The 19,430-nt window shown below is 36.3% G+C and overlaps 1 protein-coding gene across 2 annotated transcripts in view; it reads right to left on the bottom strand.

Moving 5' to 3' along the window:
• Positions 1–8,014: 8,014 nt before the first annotated feature.
• The window catches only part of tbc1d32 (TBC1 domain family, member 32), a 41,227-nt gene continuing 29,811 nt past the window's right edge, over positions 8,015–19,430 (bottom strand). For both annotated transcript variants that reach the window (XM_084090710.1, XM_084090711.1), the window contains 4 exons: positions 18,503–18,657; positions 16,759–16,899; positions 13,314–13,502; positions 8,015–8,912 (listed from right to left, as the gene is read on the bottom strand). In XM_084090710.1, coding sequence (XP_083946836.1) covers positions 8,793–8,912; positions 13,314–13,502; positions 16,759–16,899; positions 18,503–18,657 — 605 coding nt within the window. In that variant the 3' untranslated portion in view covers positions 8,015–8,792. The remainder of the gene's footprint in view (positions 8,913–13,313; positions 13,503–16,758; positions 16,900–18,502; positions 18,658–19,430) is intronic.

Raw genomic sequence — 19,430 nt, 5'->3', positions numbered from 1 at the left:
CATTATTACATTTCATACTATATGGTCATTTATCCTGTACTTTTTGATATTAGCCCATAATTCATAATATGTTAAGGAAATGATTCTGTTATAGCCCTATATGATTAATGAGAAAAGAAGCTAGTGAACTTTAAAGGGCTTCATTATTGAGTACATACAGCAATATGTCGAATCCTGAATTGTCCCTATCTATCTATCTATCTATCTATCTATCTATCTATCTATCTATCTATCTATCTATCTATCTATCTATCTATCTATCTATCTATCTATCTATCTATCTATCTCTGTTCCATCCATCTCTCTCTCTCTCTCTCTCTCTCTCTCTCTACATTTACATTTATTCATTTAGCAGATGCTTTTATCCAAAGCGACTTACAAATGAGAACAATAGAAGCAACTAAACTAACAGTAGGACAACAATATGCAAGTGCTATGACCCCTCTCAGTTTAATCTAACGCAGTACATGTTATTTTTTATTATTTTTTTATAGAATAGAATAGAAGAGAAAGTGTTAGTATTACTGGATCAAGTGCTGTCGAAAAAGAAGCATCTTCAACCGTTTCTTGAAAGTGGCTATGGACTCAGCAGCTCTGGTTGAGTTAGGCAGATCATTCCACCAGCAGGGAACAGTCATGGTAAAGGTCCGAGAAAGAGATTTTGTGCCTCCACAAGACACCACAAGACGTTGTTCGCTTGCAGAGCGCAAGTTTCTGGATGGCACATAAGTCTGAAGTAATGAGTATAAGTAAAAGGGAGCAGAGCCAGTGGTTGTTCTGTAGGCAAATGTCAGTGACTTGAATTTGATGCGAGCGGCAACTGGCAACCAGTGCAATTTTGTGAGGAGAGGAGTGACATGTGGTGGAAGCCCATGTGTGAGGAAGGGCCTGATCCGCCTAATGTTGTACAAGGCAAATCTACATGACCGGGCAGTTCTAGCAATGTGGTCTGTGAAGTTCAATTGATCATCAATTACCACTCCAAGGTTCCTGGCTGACCTTGATGGAGTTATGGATGACGAGCCTATATAGCTGAATGGTGAAGTTGTGATGAAGTGTTGGGTTGGCCGGGACCACAAGTAGCTCTGTCTTCGCAAGGTTTAGTTGAAGGTGGTGGTCCTTCATCCAGCCAGAAATGTCTGTCAGGCAGGCTGAGATACGATCAGCTACCGTCGGATCGTTAGGCTGGAATGAGAGGTGGAGTTAGCCATGATAGGAAAAGCCATGTTTCTGAATCACAGATCCTAGTGATGTCATGTAGTTGGAGAAGAGAAGTGGTCCAAGCACTGAGCCCTGAGGCACTCCAGTAGCTAGATGTTGGGTCTTAGACACCTCACCTCACCCCTCCACGACACCCTGAACGACCTACCTGAGAGGTAAGACTTGAACCATTGGAGTGCGGTTCCTGAAATGCCCTTCATCTTTAGGATTGACAGGAGGATCTGGTGGTTAACTGTGTAAAAGGCAGCAGACAGATCCAGCAGGATGAGAACTGAGGATTTGGAAGCTGCGCTTGCCAGTCTCAGAGCTTCAATTACTGAGAGCAGGACAGTCTCAGATGAGTGTCCGCTTTTGAAACCAGACTGATTGTTGTCCAAGAGGTTGTTCTGTGTAAGGAAGGAAGAGATCTGGTTGAAAACAACTCGTTCAAGTGTTTTTGCGACGAATGGAAGAAGAGATACCGGTCTGTAATTTTCCAGATGTGCTGGATTTAGAATGGGTTTCTTAAGCAGTGGGGTTACACGAGCCTGCTTAAATGCTGTGGGAAAGGTACCAGTGTGAAGAGAGGTGTTTATGATGTGTGTGAGTGTGGGTACAACTGAGGATGAAATGGCTTGAAGTAGGTTAGTAGGAATAGGATCAAGTGGACAGGTGGTAGGGCGATTGGAAAGGAGGAGTTTGGAGACTTGTGCCTATGAAAGTAGAGGGAAGGAGGGTAGAATGTGTGTGTTAGCTGGTAAAATGTGTGTGTCAGTTTGTGGATTGGTAAATTGGCCTCTGATGGTGGTGGTTTTATTTATGAAGAATGTGGCAAAATCTATCTATCTTTCTATCTCCATAGTTTTATGGAACAGTATACTGATGATGGGTAAAGAGATGATAGATAATGATGTTCATAACAATCCCGGAAGTTGCGTATTGGTTAGAATGGACTAATTACAAAGGAAACAACTTGAATCACTTGACATCATTACCTTCGAATCCAAACGAAGTTGAACTGTTTAGCTGAATTAAGAGACTCCCCAGCTTGGTGAAATTAGAGCTGCATCTGCATGCCTGCAACCATCATGACTAGTGCTAACAGGCAATTTGCCAACTAATGATCTGAAAAGAAGGTGACTATTAATAATAATAGCAGAACAACAGTTAGTGGTAATGAAGTGCAGACAGAAAATAGTGTTACTGTATTGCTGCAGTTATTATTTTTAAATCAATGCAAAAACAGTAGAAACAATTAATTTCACACTTGAGTGTTACATGCAAATTATTTTTAATTGCTAATTTAATCTAAGAATATAAACATACTAAAATAAAATATTATAGTATTAATGTCTGTTTGATAATGTAAAATGCCACACACCACGGTACATCTGTGTATGTGTGAGCACTTACCAGGGTTAATCGTCACTCTGATCCCTAAGATCTCTGTTAGCCTCTCTCTGCCATGACTCAGACCTTTCTGCGGTGATGTCTGTCATTAATGTTTCTGAGCTCAAGCGCTCCTTCGAGAGAATCCAGACTGTTGCTTGTCTACTGATGGGGCCGTATTGATAAATGAAAAGCATTAAGCAGAAGCTTGTTTGATCTGCTCAGTGGAGGAAGCCCCATACACTGCTGGCATACCAATTTACACCCATCATTTATCCTTCCTTGCATGCTGTCTTTAAGCACTCAAACAGACCATGTTTATTTTTAACTAACTAATATTATATAATAATATATGCACTTTTCATACTCTCAAAGCATGTTCAAAAATGGACACGCGAGTGGCGGTAACGAACAACAATCCCTTGACGTGCTGATTTATTTCGGCTAACTTTTACATTTTATTTGAGGAATTCTGTTTATAATAAGCTGAGTTGGTACTTTATCATTAGGCAGTGCAAGACTAATATGTCTATATTGGTTAATGTTGATTAAGTGAACACTTAGGTTTACTGTATAATGATCATAATGCAAGGCAAGCATCACATAAATTATACGGTACATTGCATATGTTTTTCGGTGACATTCATCCAACAGTATTGGATTTGACTGTTTGATTCATAGATTAAGTATAGGCTATTTTAAATGAATCACATATACAGACTTTTTTGACTCCTCTGAGGATTTGTTACACTAGTCGGTTACAAAATTTTAAACATTAATAAAAATAGTCATGGCGCACATCTAATATATATACAGTAGCTGATATGAGGTCTTGGGGTGATGGGCTCTTCTGACTTGGGCCTGTAAACAACCACTCAGAACAACAGCAACCACCTCTCAAGCAAGCACCATATCATTATGGCAGCAAGTCAAGTTCCAGTCACATTTTTTCCCTATTTTATAGTATTTTGTAGTCCAGATGTTATACTGTATATTTATATCCACCAGGTTACTCTAGTCAAAATGCAATAAATCAGCAGATCCATTTAGTGCAAAACACATTCAGTAACACCTGCAGTGTGTTTTGACTGAATTTTCACCTGCAGGAATGAAATGAACTTTTGCCAGGAAAGATGTCAACCATGGTTTCATTAGTTAGTGCCACATTTGTATGAGCTACAAGGATGTCAATACATTATGTAAAATCAAAGTCAATAATAGGCACTTCACATTGAAAAGGAGGCAGACAATGGGAAAAAATATCTCAGCTGTCCACGCAATGCGATGGTACAGTTTTTTTTCCCTTCAACGCCCACAATTCCATTTGGCTTGCTCTTTGTACTGAGATGTATTTTTGTTTAGTTTTTTTTTGCCGTTTCCTTTATTCACAGTTAAGTGGTGGCATATGAGTTTAACATAAAGCTAACTGAAGCCAAAAAAATGTGTGCCTAAAGGAATAAAAATTATAATAACGGTCATAAAGATAGGTGAGTAATTAGATTTTAGAAATGCCTTTTGGCTTCTGATTATGGGTTCAAAACAGCAGTAATAATAGTCTTCTTGAAATTGGATGGATGGATGGATGGATGGATGGATGGATGGATGGATGGAACAACAGAACGAATGAATGACAGACAGACAGACAGATAAGACAGATAGATAGACAGACAGACAGACAGACAGACAGACAGATAGACAGATAGATAGATAGATAGATAGATAGATAGATAGATAGATAGATAGATAGATAGATAGATAGATAGATAGATAGATAGGTAGATAGATAGATCTCCAGGGGTCAAAATGCCCTGGATGAATGGTATGTCACACAGCAGACAGAAGAGCCTCACCTCTGACATGACTCTGACATATTGTACACTTCTTCTGTGATATCTTCACTCAAACACTATCTGCAATCTCTGTTCCTGTAATTCAAAGAGACAGAGACATTCGAGAATAATGCTGCTTTTTGCCCGGGTGGGTTATCTGCACTAGTTGATCATCAAGCTCTCATATTCGATTCATGGGACACCCTCTGCGCTCTGGTAAGTATTGTGTTTCGGGTAATTCAAATTGCTGCTTGTATGATAACGCTAATGAGACTTTTTGCAATTAACCTGATGGTCTCGTCAGGTGGGCCTGAGGAGGAATTGTGCTGATGATGTCATTTTGGGTTAGATCACAGCGAAAAGAGAATGTGAAAAGAATAGTCTCTAAATAAATTAGGAGCTGAACCAGAGGACACCGTCGTGCTACTCCAGAGTGGCGATACGATTCAAATGAGTGGTTCTGATGTTGTGTGATGAGAATGGGGCTCCAACTTGACTGAGGAAGCGTGTGTATAATACACAATGTGTGTTATAAATTATTGGCTTCTTCTGACAGGGAATGGATGAGTTATGCCTGTGTGTTAATCATCTTCTGCCTCTCGGCTCTTCTCTTCGTTTCCTTTCTTCAGAGCCTATACTCTGAACATAAGAAATTTACTTTCCACACAAGGTCTGTCTGTTTTAACTCTCTTTAGTTTGAGCCTGATCCTTAAGCCTCCTCTATTCCACAAGGAATAAGAATCGACTCCCTCCATCTCATCCATTTGCTGTAGAAACCGACCTATCGTTGATGCTACTGGGCTTTGGGTTTGCAGACAGGGAGAGTTAAAGTCATGCATTCTAATCACACGCTAATCAGTCCAGATTAGAACTGATACAGAGAGAAAATGGATTCATCCCCTCACCCCTTGAGATTCTGGAGTTCAATGGAGATGGATAATGCTTGTGATATCTTCTTCAAAGACTCTCAGATTGATTGTATGTCCATCAATGCACAGTAAGTAGGTATCCGATGACTGACACTTGAACATCAATGCTAAATGACAACCGCTTAGCTTCACCTGAAATACAGGACAAATTCAAAATGGGCTGTTAGCACAGTGTAGAGCAACACTAAAACAAAAAGGTTTTTTATAAACTTCTACTTGAGAATAGTTTGAGCAAGCTCTGGCTTTTTAGGCTCAAGAAGATGGATTGGTTTTTAGCAGTGTTCGTCACAATGTTACTTCAGCTACAAGGCTAACCTGCTCTGTTTTATGGGTTAGAGATTGCAAACTAAAACTGGACCAATCAGCTGTGAGCAAAGTGACATACATGACAGGTCACCATGATTCTACCTATTAAGACACATTTTTGGACAGGAAACATGGGTAACGCTTTATTTTGATGGTCTCTTTTGAACATTCTGTCAACTAACTCTCATTAGAGTATCAGTAGACCGTCTGCTTAATATCTGCTAACTCTTTATTGTGATGGTCCTCCAACAGACATTCTACTGACTATAAGTAACTTTACAACTACATGCCAAATAATTCTAACCCTAACTTTAGACAACTAATACTCAACTCACACTCTAATGAGAGTTAGTAGACATGTAGGTGCAAAGTTACTTATAGTCAACAGAATGTGTTAAAGGGGCCATCAAAATAAAGAGAAACCGAAACATGTTGATCCAGGAACCAATTTTTTCCAAAAAATTCCTATCGCTAACCCTAAACCTACCCATAACTTATCCCTAAAATCAGAAGGAAATGATAGGTGAATAACACAGATGTAGAAGCACCTAACCATGGTTGTAAGACTAAACTTGAGAAACCATAAACTTGTCCCTCAAATCTGATTGGTTAATTGGAATGTTGCTCAAGGATCAAAAAAGATGTTGATCCAGGAACATGTTGTACTTAGTGAAATCACATTTGCTGAATCGGATCTAAACCAGGTTGGATTTGTATGGTTTCGTCAACCCTAAACCTACTCTGAAACTCAGTTTGTTAGGGTACAGTAGCTTCAAGCAACAGGCCAATGATGTGCATCTTTACCTACATGTTGTGAAATATAAACAAACAGTCAGTAAACACAATGATTTATGTCTTATAGTTGTAAGCTGCACGCATTCATTAAAAATAATTGACTTATAATAATAATTTGTTCATGGCGGTAACTTTCTGATTGAATTCAAATTTTCTGTCAATGTTATTATCGGTTATCAGCTGGAATGGTTCTAATGTAACTATATCATTCCTCTTTGTTGTTATTGTTATAGATGTGGGGTATATAGTTCTGGACTTCCCTATTCTCATAAAAAATGTTGGTGTGAATGGCCCTTAATGCCCTGCACCCTTCAGAAATACTAATGTCAAGTGCCCTTCAGAGTGAGTAAGGGATAGTGATGCTCACGTTTGATTAAAATTTGCCCATTCATCAAGCAGATTCTTCAAGAAGTGGAATTTGGCAGTCATAACATGGATAATTAATGTGGAGGAGAATAATAAAGCATATTTACCAGAGAAAGTCAAGCTAATGCAACTCCTCAAGCCTAATACAGAGACAGATAGGCCCTAATTATCAGTTAATCAGTTTAATTACCCATAATTAGTCTTTTCTAATTATCCTACCATTTTGGTCTGTAGATACATCATCAACATCCACGTCACAAAGGCTTGTATTGTCAATTTATAACAAGCCAAAGCAAGACACTCCAGATTTCCAGATGACTGTTGGCAAACAATCAGCCGTTAAATCATTAACCTGATTAATGTGTATAGCTTGTTATTACTACACAAAGATAAAATCAACTGATGACGCACAAGTGATTTTAATGCAGTGGTTGTTTCTGAGCATATACATAGAAGTTATATAGGTGTGAAAGATTGCACTCTGAGGGAACTTTTTACAGCTTAAAATTATAACTGCTTCTGCCTCCTACTGAGTAAACCGTATGCAATATTTAGCAGTTGTTGTGAAGGAGAAAGACACCTCTCTCTAATGATCTAATTCATTATTCACAGTGTGAGTTACAGATGGCGAGGGTGAGAGATTGCATCTATGTGCTAATGATGGCCTGTCGACGTGATACCGCCTCTCTATACAGCTTCCTTAGGATGGGAATAACAGACTACAGATGTTAATGTATGCCTTTAGTAAAAAACACACACTACACAACAAGAATGGCCTGCGATTCATCCTGTACTCAACTGTTGACATAGATCACATTTACTTCACTTCATGTTTGATTTTCCATTAAAAATAACTTTTTATCATATTTTTTCATATTTACTTGATGTCATGTAACAGGCTGAGTGACTAGTGGCTGGGGTCAGCAACCATGACGGTACGAAATTGAAATGAAATGTCGCAAGCAAAAACGGTTCATCGTCTCTTGTCAATAGCAACATATAAAGGACAACTTGTACAGAATTCGCTTTCAAACCAAGCAGCTTTCTGTTGGTCAACGCGGATCCAACATGAACCTGTTGTCAAATCTGCATTGGGAAATCTTTTGTGTCCCCACAACATTCCCAAATCAAGTGGATTCAGCAAGGATGTGTTAAATTGATAAAAAGTGATTTATATTTGGAATAAATGCTGTTCTTTTTAACATTTTATTCATCAATGAATCCTGAAAAAAGTATCACAGGTTCCAAAAAAATATTAAGCAGCACAACTGTTTCCAACACTGATAATAACTGAGTATCAAATCAGCATATTAGAATGATTTCTGAAGGATCATGTGACACTGAAGACTGGAGTAATGGCTGATGAAAATTCAGCTTTGCATCACAGAAATAAATTATATTTTAAATGATATTCAAATAGAAAACCATTAATTTAAATTTTAATAATATTTAACAATATTACTGTTTTTTTCTGTATTTTTGATTAAATAAATGCAGGCTTGATGAGCATAAGAGACTTCTTTCAAAAACATTAAAAATAGCAATGTATCCAAACTTTTGACTGGTACTGTATATATATATATATACACACACACACACACACACACACACACGCACGCACGCTCACATACACAATATTGAAATATATAGTTCAATATATAGCATCATTTTACAAAAGAAATTACCAGTCAATGCAGTTACAGTTACTTATTTACTACAGTTACTTATTTACTAGCCTTTGAAGAGTTTGTTTTCTTATATTTATGATCCCCTGAGTGAGAATACTTCAGTATAAGAATCCAAAAATCAAAGAGAATGAAAGCAAAAGGGAAATATTCACATGATGTCCGTCAAAACGCCGGCCTCGTTGCACGTCGAGCATGTTGCGCTACAAAAACAGCCTAAATTCCATGAAACATTTTCAGTCTCATTCTGTCCCACAAGCACTTTCAGTCCCTGCTGATCCTCAGATTTCCTTCTAGCTGCTCCTTGGTAAGATGCTCCTCATGTCCGAGAGCACCATGGATCTGTAGTTGCGCTCCAGCCCCTCCATGTACTCCAGGTAATTACTCATCCTGAAGCTGTGGATCGGTTCCTCCTGCAAGCATAAAAGAAGCACAGATTTGATTGAGAGAGCCGGTTTGCGGAAAAGAGGTAGATCAGGCTTAAAACAGCTTTAGAAATGATTACATTCAAGATTTTGATATTCTTATTCCAGTCTGAGCAGATCCTGATTATGTGCGACACAGAGTGGTTAAAATTATTCTGACAATTGTATTCTGCTGCATGAAAGCATGCAAACTTTTACACATAATAAATATTGTGACAAATCTCACTGCCAACAGTAACAAAAGGTCTTTATTAATGAAACAAGAGGTCATATACTGGCACTATGTGAGGAATGGCTACACGTCAGCGTACTAAATAAACAATGCACCGCCTAATACACTCTGACATTTAGCTTGGGATAAATAATATCGTTTAGACAAAGCCATATTAATTACATTTTGTTTACGATGAGTCAGCGGATGCAAGACCAAAAGCTATGCCTTAAGTTACAAAAGGACACTTCAGTTCATGGTGAAGAGATGAAAATGAGAGAAGGGATAATAAACCTTTATGAGTTTGCTGCATTAAATAAAACATGCCTGCAGTGCTAGCAGTTTTGTGATATAACTGCAGACGGCTTGGCAATCACAGTCGGTTTGGCAATGACAAACAAAATAGATAAACTCACAATGCTTAAAAAAAAAAATAGTCCATTATAAAACAAACTATAACCAATTTTATCCACTGCTGATAAATGCTATATGTCATAAATATAAATACGGAGCGTCTTTCAATAAAACCGAATGGAGTCAGATAATAACTGACAATATGTGAAAAAGTAAACTGAGAAGTATAGATAAAGATCGTGAAATTGCATACGCTGCTCTGATGGAACGTACAATTAAGTTACGTATTGTAAGATGAGACCTCATTTAACTACAGTCTTTGCGAACTTGAAGGAATAGTTCACCCCAAAATGAAACGTGTTCACCATCAGCTGAAGCTTATCACCATAAGCTGTTCCAATTACTTTCTTTCAAGGAACCAAAAAATGAGATGTTTTGAAGGATGTTCACATTTTGAGAATTTGAGGAAAAAAAGCACCATAAACATTCACATTATTCTGTTTCCATATTTAAACTTGGCATGTCACAATCGGTCACAAGTCAGAACCAGTAGTGTTCAGTATCACTGAATTCAAACATGGTGTGATGAATTTGGAATATTAAAATATTTTGTTTAGGGCTGTCAATCGATTAAAAATTTTAATCGATTAATCACTTGATTGTCATGAGTTAACTCGTGATTAATCGCACATTTTTTATTTGTTCTAAATGTACCTTAAATTAATACTTTTCAAGTTTGTAATACTCTAATCAACGTGGGCATGGATAAATATGGATGCTTTATGCAAATGTATGTTTATTATTGAAACCATAGTCAACATAGAGCATGAAGACGAGACATGTTTCAAAGGTCATAGATGTTTTTCAAAGAACTTGTTCATGTCTATTAGACACATGTAGAAAGAACAAAGAAATACCAGGTTCCCATTACTTCTCTTTCTTTGCACTGAGCAATTAACACAAACATGTTTAGGTTTTTGCATGACAGGTCAGCTCTTCTGAAAATGCTAAATGTACATTTATTGTTTATTATTAGGCTACATTATAGTTTGTCTCTCTCTGTGCCCATTTTGATGAAGCTAAATTTTCAATAAAACTGTTTTCATTGGTATATTTTACTGTTTCTGTTGTCAAACAACGGAATGAATATGAAATGGTGACTGAAACGCGACCCATTAAGACATAATCAGCTCTCCCTTCCAAGATGTTAATCTGCACAAAAATCCTGATAATCGAGCCGTCGTCTGATGAAATCAAATACACATAAGATAAACACAATATCTGTTTTGCGATTTCGGCTATAACTTGCATGTAAAATTAGAGGAGCAACATCATATCTGTGTTTAACTGAATTAAAGCGCTGCTCCTCTCTCCAGCGCGAGATGCAGAGAGAGAGCGAGAGAGAGAGAGGCGCGCGCGTGTGCTGGGAGAGCAGTACCGGCGGTACCGGTAGATTCTCAGAAACTAAATAAGGTTTGGGCGCTTTGTTTAAGGGAAAAAAAATCGCTAAATGGGTCTGCAGTGTCGCTAAGTTGGCAACACTGTATCTCCATTTCTCCAACTAGGTTTTGGGCCACGGGTCAAACAGAAAATACGCGCTGCGTTAATCAAGCGTTAAAAAAAATAGTGCCGTTAATATGATTTTGCGTTAACGCGTTATTAACGCGCTAACTTTGACAGCCCTAATTTTGTTATATGTCAAAAAGCAGCTTGGTATGGAAGCTTGTTTCCGCCACAGAATAAAACATTTTAAAAGATAATTGCGACTTTTTATCTCACAATTGCGAGTTTACATCTCGCAATTCTGACTTTATTTCTCAGAATTGCAAGATATAAAGTCGCAATTGCGTGAAATAAAGACACAATTGCGTGTTATAAAGTCAGAATTGCATGAAATAAAGACGCAATTGCGTGTTATAAAGTCAGAATTGCGAGATATAAAGTCAGAATTGCGTGAAATAAAGTCGCAATTGCGTGTTATGAAGTCAGAATTGCGTGTTATAAAGTCAGAATTGCGAGATATAAAGTCGCAATTGCGTCTTATAAAGTCAGAATTCTGACTTTTTTTCTCGCAATTGCGACTTTATATCACGCAATTTTGACTTTACAACACATAATTCCGAGTTTATATCTCGCAATTCTGACATCTTTTCTCAGAATTGTGAGATATAAAGTCCAATTCTAAGGGGAAAAAAGATACTTTTTTTTTTTTTTTTACCTCAGAATAGTTTATATCTCACAATTCTGACTTCATAACACGCAATTGCGACTTTATATCATGCAATTCTGACTTTATATCTCCCAATTGCGTGTTATAAAGTCAGAATTGCGTGATATAAAGTCGCAATTGCGAGAAAAAAAGTCAGAATTCTGACTTTATAAGACGCAATTGCGACTTTATTTCACGCAATTCTGACTTTATATCTCGCAATTCTGACTTTATAACATGCAATTGCGTCTTTATTTCACGCAATTCTGACTTTATAACACGCAATTGCGTCTTTATTTCACGCAATTCTGACTTTATATCTCGCAATTCTGACTTTATAACGCGCAATTCTGACTTTATATCTCGCAATTGTGAGATAAAAAGTCACAATTATCTTTTAAAATGTTTTATTCTGTGGCGGAAACAAGCTTCCATAGCTTAGAGATTCTTCAAAATACCTTATTTTGTAATGTATAGAAGAAAGAAGTGATATAGGTTTGAAACAACATGAGGGTGAGTAAATAACGACAGAATTTACATTTTTCCTGTTTGGGTTATTGTTATTGTGTGGAAGGTTACTTGAATTTCTTCACAGCACTGATGATAGCTGTGGAGTAGCAACAAATCTATAACATAAAACCACAGAGCCATAAGGTACTATTGTGAAAAGTCCAGATGTTTCCCTAAAGCAGAAGAAAGTCTCCTGCCTACAAAGCCATTCAAAACCAGAAAGTGGATGCATGCTGGTTTGTTCAAAATGAAACAATAAAAATGGCATTTTAATTACAAGTACCCATTATCTAAGACATTCAAACTATTCCACCATCTATTGTTGCTGATAAAAATGAAGGAAAAAAAGCCTAAAATGGTTTTGCAGGATACTTTGAACTCACTAGCTAGACTGTGTCATGGTTTTCAAAGTGTTGGAACGATTGGATAGTGACAGACAATTTCTTTTGAAATCCTGCAAACAAAGAATGACTTTAGTTGAGTTTGATTTCCCCTTTGTTGAATCATCCAAAATGGATTCATTGTACATTTACTCTGGCTTCAGAGTGACATCAGGAGGGATTGTTACGAGTAATTTCCATTCCCGATCTTTAATTTAGATGAAATACAGATAAGTTTTGCAATCTTGGATATGTACAAATCCTCAGAAACCATTCAGGAATAGTCTGAAATGGTTTTTCTATTGTGCAGGGTACACCGTGAACACTGACGCACACACAAACACTAAAAAGTTTTGAACTTTTAAGGGTGAACCAAGGACAAGAGTCTGCTTAATCTGATTTACCGCAGTCACGCTTGCACACTCCATGGTCCCTTAAAACAACACCGCCTCTTACTTTAAAGGACTAGTTCAGCCAAAAATTTAAATTCTGTCATTATTCCAGAACTTCTTTCCTCTGAGGAACACTTTAATAATGTTTTTATGGTGCTGTTTGGTCCTTTTTGGAGCTAGACAGCCCCAGATCCATTCACTTTCATTGTACGGAAAATAACGTGAACATTCAGCTAAACAGCTTCCACGGAAGAAAAAAAAACTCATACATTGGAATGGCATGAAGGTGAGTAAATGATAGCATCGTTTTCATTTACAAAAGTTATACTGCACCTTCAGAAAGACCTGCAGGTCCTGCGTCTGTGTGTGCTGCAGGATCTCTTGCTGCAGGTGACGGAGGGCAGAAACACACATGTACACCTGGTAATCTGGTCCCATGATGACGCAGGTGACCACATAGTGACAGATCTCAGGCCAATCTAGATAGTTCCAGAAACACTGGCCAAGCCACTGAATACAGATCTACACGGCAGGTGGAGGGAGGAACAGAGAGCGAGGGAAGGAGAGAGAGAGAAAACGCAACGTTTGCACCATACATTTTTTAAATCAATCAATATGAAATGCTGGAAAAATAAATGAGAGATCAAAAACTTCTGAGTATCGAATTTTAACATGATGCAGTCAACTGTACATTACCCATTAGAATCATAATTAACTATGAAACAAATCACTACACACAACATAGTCATTTTCTTTAATTAGTATTTTTGTCATTTTCTAGTAAAGAAACGTCAACATTTATTTGAGAATCAAAACAGCAAGATATTAAAACTTGTTTTGAGAATACGTTTATGTTCAAGAGTTTAGGGTAAGTAAAATATTTAATACAATAAAGACACTTATAATGAATAATGATTACTATTTTAAATAAATGCTGTTAATTTTCTTTCTATTTATCAAAGAATGCTTAAAATATCACAATTTCCACAAAAACACTAATCCTGTTAAAACTGAATTTCAATAATATTTCACAATATTATAGTTTTTACTGTATTTTTTATCAAATAAATGCAAAATTCAAAAACATTACAAAATCGTACCGACCCAACACTACATTATTATTATTTTTTTAATCTTGTTTAAGTATAAATCTAACACAGCTGTTTGGTATGTTCACTGGAAATATTTTATTTTTTTCAAAAGAACATGATTTTTAATTTTATTTGTAGTGTATGAATAACATTGAAAGAATGTTCCTTGAACTCGTACACAGAAATAAATCAAGTCATATCATATGAATCATATGCAAAAATCCCTTTCATCGACAAGCTTGACGTATTTCTGTTTTGTTTCTGTGGTGGTGAACTGCGTTCAGGTCATATAATCCTCCTCAGAAGCTGTTCAATTACTCTACGGTATCATAGAAAGGTGTTCCAGTCTTGCCAAGCGTGTATGCATACATTCAGACCACTCCAGCAGGCAATTTATACAGCATCTGTGTCTCTCTTTCAGACACTCTTCCTGCTTTGTCAAGAATTCGAAACACTCTCTCCGAGTGCGCAGACACGGATGCCCTCTATGATGGAGGTGACACTCAATTTAAAACAGAAAGTCTTCTTTCCTTCAGTTTCTGTCACTTCAAAACTAGTTACTAGTTTCACAACTTTGGGTATTTTCTTTTTATTACTCAGCTGTGTAACACTCAACACACTGATGACCATCAATCATTAACTGCAGCCTTTAGCGAATCAATACTTCTGTGTGGTATAAATAAAATTCCTGTCACAGAATCTGTATGAACTGAATGCGTGTGTGTATATGATAAAATAGTGTTCTCATAAATGTTATGTAATGTGACATATAGTTATCCCAATCATAGTTATTATTAGTCGTGCATTGCTGTTTGAGCTGCGTGTGCTGAAGTGCTGAATGAATAGATAGGCCTACACAAAATAAACACGATATTACAACTTAGATTTGCACGAAACAAAAGGCTGCGAATGCACACGCAAACTGTAAAATGGTCCCAAACATAACATTAATTCTTCCTAGTGTCTGCTTTACGTCACACGCATGAACCTACTTAATCGACGATTAATCGTTAACATCCCTACTTAGCACTATACTAAAAATCTTAACACCCTGCTTCTAACTCACAGACTCAACAACGTACCAGAAGATGACAATTACAGCAATTGTCCTCTGTTGTTTAGTGTAACAGTTTGATTTGTAATAAGGTGACAATAAGGTGAACAAATATGTTACTGATGCCCTGGAATACTGGAATAATTTTAAGAATGTGAAACTTTGTTGGCTGAAAGGCTACTTGCGTGATAACGTTTTTATGGTATATTTATATGTGATTGTTAATCGTATGTTACCTCGTCCTGCCCAGGGACTACAGATGAAATTTAGCTTGTAGCTAATTCTGGTATGGCTGAGTGCCATACACTGTCCCTGTTAAATAAACAAATAAATAAATAAATACTGAAACCTTGATTCTGCTTTCCCTTCACATCACACTGAAGTACAAACAAAAATGTTGTGTAAATTGCCTCCTGTTATACTGGAAGACTTTTTATTTTCCTGTGTCCTTGTTGTTCAGAAAGATTTTAAGCTTATTGATCATATTTTTAGAATGGGTCTATGTGAGTGTGCATTTTAATAATTTGAAAACAGCTTTGAAACATTTTCAGAAAACATAGCTACCAAAAAACATCTTCCATTCTAATAACAGAAGAAATTTTCTGGACGCACAGAGAAATAATTTTTTTTTTAGTAAGGTCATAGGAATTAAGCAAGATCAATTCCAATAAACTAAATGCAGAAAACACAGTTACTCTATAATTTGCTTGTCCTTGACTGCTAGAAAAGGTTATATCTGACTTCATCTGACAAAAGACTTGAGGCAGAGCTTTGAGATCATGCATATAAACCCCAGAGAAAGTGTAGCGCTGAATAATCAGTGCGTTTGTCTATGAAGATTGTCAGTCATTCAGGTCATAACAGAATGTCTTTGCATCTTTATATTTCTAGCCTGACAAAGTCACACAAATTCACCCAGCGATCACAATTCACATCATAAGTGATGTGACTCCCACAGAGATTCGTGACAAAGTAACATGTGATGAGCTTAAATACAGGACATCCACACCATTTTATTATTTTTATTATTATTATTATTATTATGCCCCATAAGTAAATTCAGATAAGTCAGTGCCATATTTGGCTTTTCTGCTTTTGTTGTATGGAAAGGTTTTTACAAAATTATTCATGTTTTCATGTTCAATAATTATTTATGTTTGATAATATTTTCGTATTATAATTAATAGAATATTTTCTATTGTAATAAATTATAAAAACTAAAACCACTGAAGAAATATATTACTATAGTAATATAATTATATTGCACAGTAAAACAATTGCATATTTAACAACAGCAATAATAATAATAAATTAAAATTTGGTGATTAACATTAAAATAACAAAACTAATATTCATGGCTTAATTTCATAATTCTTATTTCTTTCAAACATTTTCAAACACAGAACTTTAATTTTGGTGAAACCACAGAGGAGACCTGTTGCTGACAACAGATTTATAACCAATCCACATTAAAAATTTAGGAAGATGGTTGCTGCTCCGAAACACTGAAAACACCAGAAGGCATACCTGCGATGCAAAGTGCATCAAGGCTGGCAAGTCTGTTTTACCAACAGAGGAGATTAATTAAAAATGTAAAATAACAATTCCTAATAAAATACTTAAAATACAGCACCTGAGAGGGAGTGAAGCCAGACATCCTGAAGGCAGAATAAACCAGAGGAACCTCGGCCTTGAGCAACATCTCAACGTAATGAGCGGTGCAGGAGTAGATCGGATGTATTCCCGATTGAGCGATTTCTATAGGGAGATGCACCTAAAACATGGGGAAAATGTGAAGAAACTGTGAAGATGCAGTGCACAAGGTGTAAATGATGCTAAGCTGGTGTCGTAACTGATCATGAAGTGCAAATGAGATTTGAGAACTCTGGGCAAGGGCAAGACTTTCAGTAAATAATTACTTGATTATAGTCTGTTCTCCACACAAAGCTATCATTGATTTCTGAAGACTTTTATATAACACAGTGTCACTTTTATGATGCTACTTTTCTCATTTTTGAAGTAAAAATCCCCTTTTGTGCTCTACAGCTGAAAGAAAATTGTATTATTATTATTATTTTTTTTTTGGAATGGCATGAAGGTGAGTAAAGTACATTTTTTTCAACTCTTCCTCCAAGGGAAGGCAACAAAATGCCACAGGTGCTAATGACATGGCCCAGATTTTATTAGCTGCATCTGTGACGAATGTGACGACTGCATCTTCTCTTTTTCTGATTCTCATCATTGTCTCTGAATGATTTACATGCACGGCCACTCTGACAGCACAGAAATATGGAATTGTAATCAGACGAACTCGTGTGTATGGAGCGTTATCATATCCCGCACATATTTCTACAGCTGAAACTCTATTAACTGAGCTCTGTTTACTATCCGCTGTTCCGAGAAAGAGAGCGAGATTGCTCCATCCACATTTTATGGGGACCACAGTAATGACTATGCCCCAGTAATATCATGATATCCAGCATTTCCTCCCAGTATTAACTTTTCCTATGCAAATGGAGATTAGAATGATAATGCAGGTCAAAATGCTCAGATTTGTTTACAGCACATGAATATGGGAGCCACACAAGAATATGCATATAAATTCAGAACATTACTAAACATGAGAGGGATGCAGATGTTATTAGTTTACAAAATTGCACCTTGGGCTGTTTGAGACATTTAAAGGAATAGTTCACTTTATCGTTCTGTCAACATTTACCCTACTGTTCAAAAGTTTGGGGTCTGTAAGATTAAAAAAAAAAAGTGTTTTTGAGAGAAGTCTCCTATTTATTTGATAAAAACAATACAGTAAAAACTTGTAATTTGTGAAATATTATTACAATTTAAAATAACTGTTTTCTATTTTAATATATTTCAAAATATAATTTATTCCTGTGAGGGAAAAGCTGAATTTTCAACATTATAACTCCAGTCTTCAGTGTCACATGATTCTTCAAAAATCATTCTAATATGCTGATTTGGTGCTTAAGAAACATTTCTTATTATCCATTATGAAAACAGTTGTTGCTGCTAAATATTTTTGTGGAAACCATGACATATTTTTTCAGATTTCTTTGATGAAAAAAAAGTTCATAAGAACAGCATTTATTTAAAATAAAAAACTTTTGTAACAATGTAAAAGTGTTTACTTTCATTTTTTAATCAACTGAATGTATCCTTGCTGAATAAAAGTATTGATTGAAACATTTTTTTTTTTTGGGGGGGGGGGGGGGGGGGGGACTAGTCCTTTAATGCATTGTGTGTGTATTTTGTTGCTCCAGTCATGATAATAGCTACTCAAGCAACACATACTGAAGGTTGACATGAATGAGAAGAAAGAGAAACGATAAATACTAATGTGATGAGCTGTAACTCACAGAGCTGTGCAGTCTCGGGGGCCACAGGAAGGCAGACGGCAGCAGACGGGAGAAACGCAAGAGCAGACTCAGAGAACGGCCCACGTCGCCATGCATGAGCAGAAAAACTGTGGAGGCAAACCAATCGTGACCAGGATAACCCCCCTGAAAATAGGCTGACAACTGGGTCAAGGAATCTTCAATACATTCTAGCCTACATGTTGTTGCTAATGCCAATATCTAGAGAGCAGGACCTGATGGCTAAAAAGTGATATAGTAGCCCCAAAAACTATTTGAACACGCAAGTAACACTTGTTGAAGAAATGCAAGAATGTCACATCATTAGATTCAAACCAAGAAACATCTTCAAACAAAAGATACTAGAGCTTTTCTTAGAAGTTCTGAGCTTTTTTGCAATGACTTATAACCAACTGATTTTTAGTAAGTGAAGTTCACAGTTAGCCAAGCAGAGGGCGAACATGTTGCATTAATGCTTGACAACCAGAAAGTTGCAAAATGCTAATTTTTTTTAAACAATAAATACAAACGTTCAAAAGTCTGGGTTCAGTATGACTTTTTAAAAGAAATTAATTCTTTTTTTCACCAAAGATGCATTAAATTGATCAAAAGTGACAGTAAAGATTTATATTTCCAATAAATTATGTTATTTGAACTTTCTATTCACCAAAGAATCCTGAATATATATATATATATATATATATATATATATATATATATATATATATATATATATATATATATAACAGTTTCTACAAAAATATTAAGCAGCACAACTGTTTTCAACATTGATAATAAGAAATATTTCTTGAGCAGCAAATCAGCATATTAGAATGATTTCTGAAGGATCATGTGACACTGAACATTGGAGTAATGATGCTGAAAATTCAGCTTTGCCATCACAGGAATAAGTAATATTTTTAATTATATT

This window comes from Abramis brama, assembly GCF_963993115.1.
Source record: "Abramis brama genome assembly, chromosome: 18".
Classification (NCBI taxonomy): Eukaryota; Metazoa; Chordata; class Actinopteri; order Cypriniformes; family Leuciscidae; genus Abramis; species Abramis brama.
The sequence above is the reverse complement of the archived record's forward strand: the minus strand, read 5'-3'. Positions and strand labels throughout refer to the sequence as shown.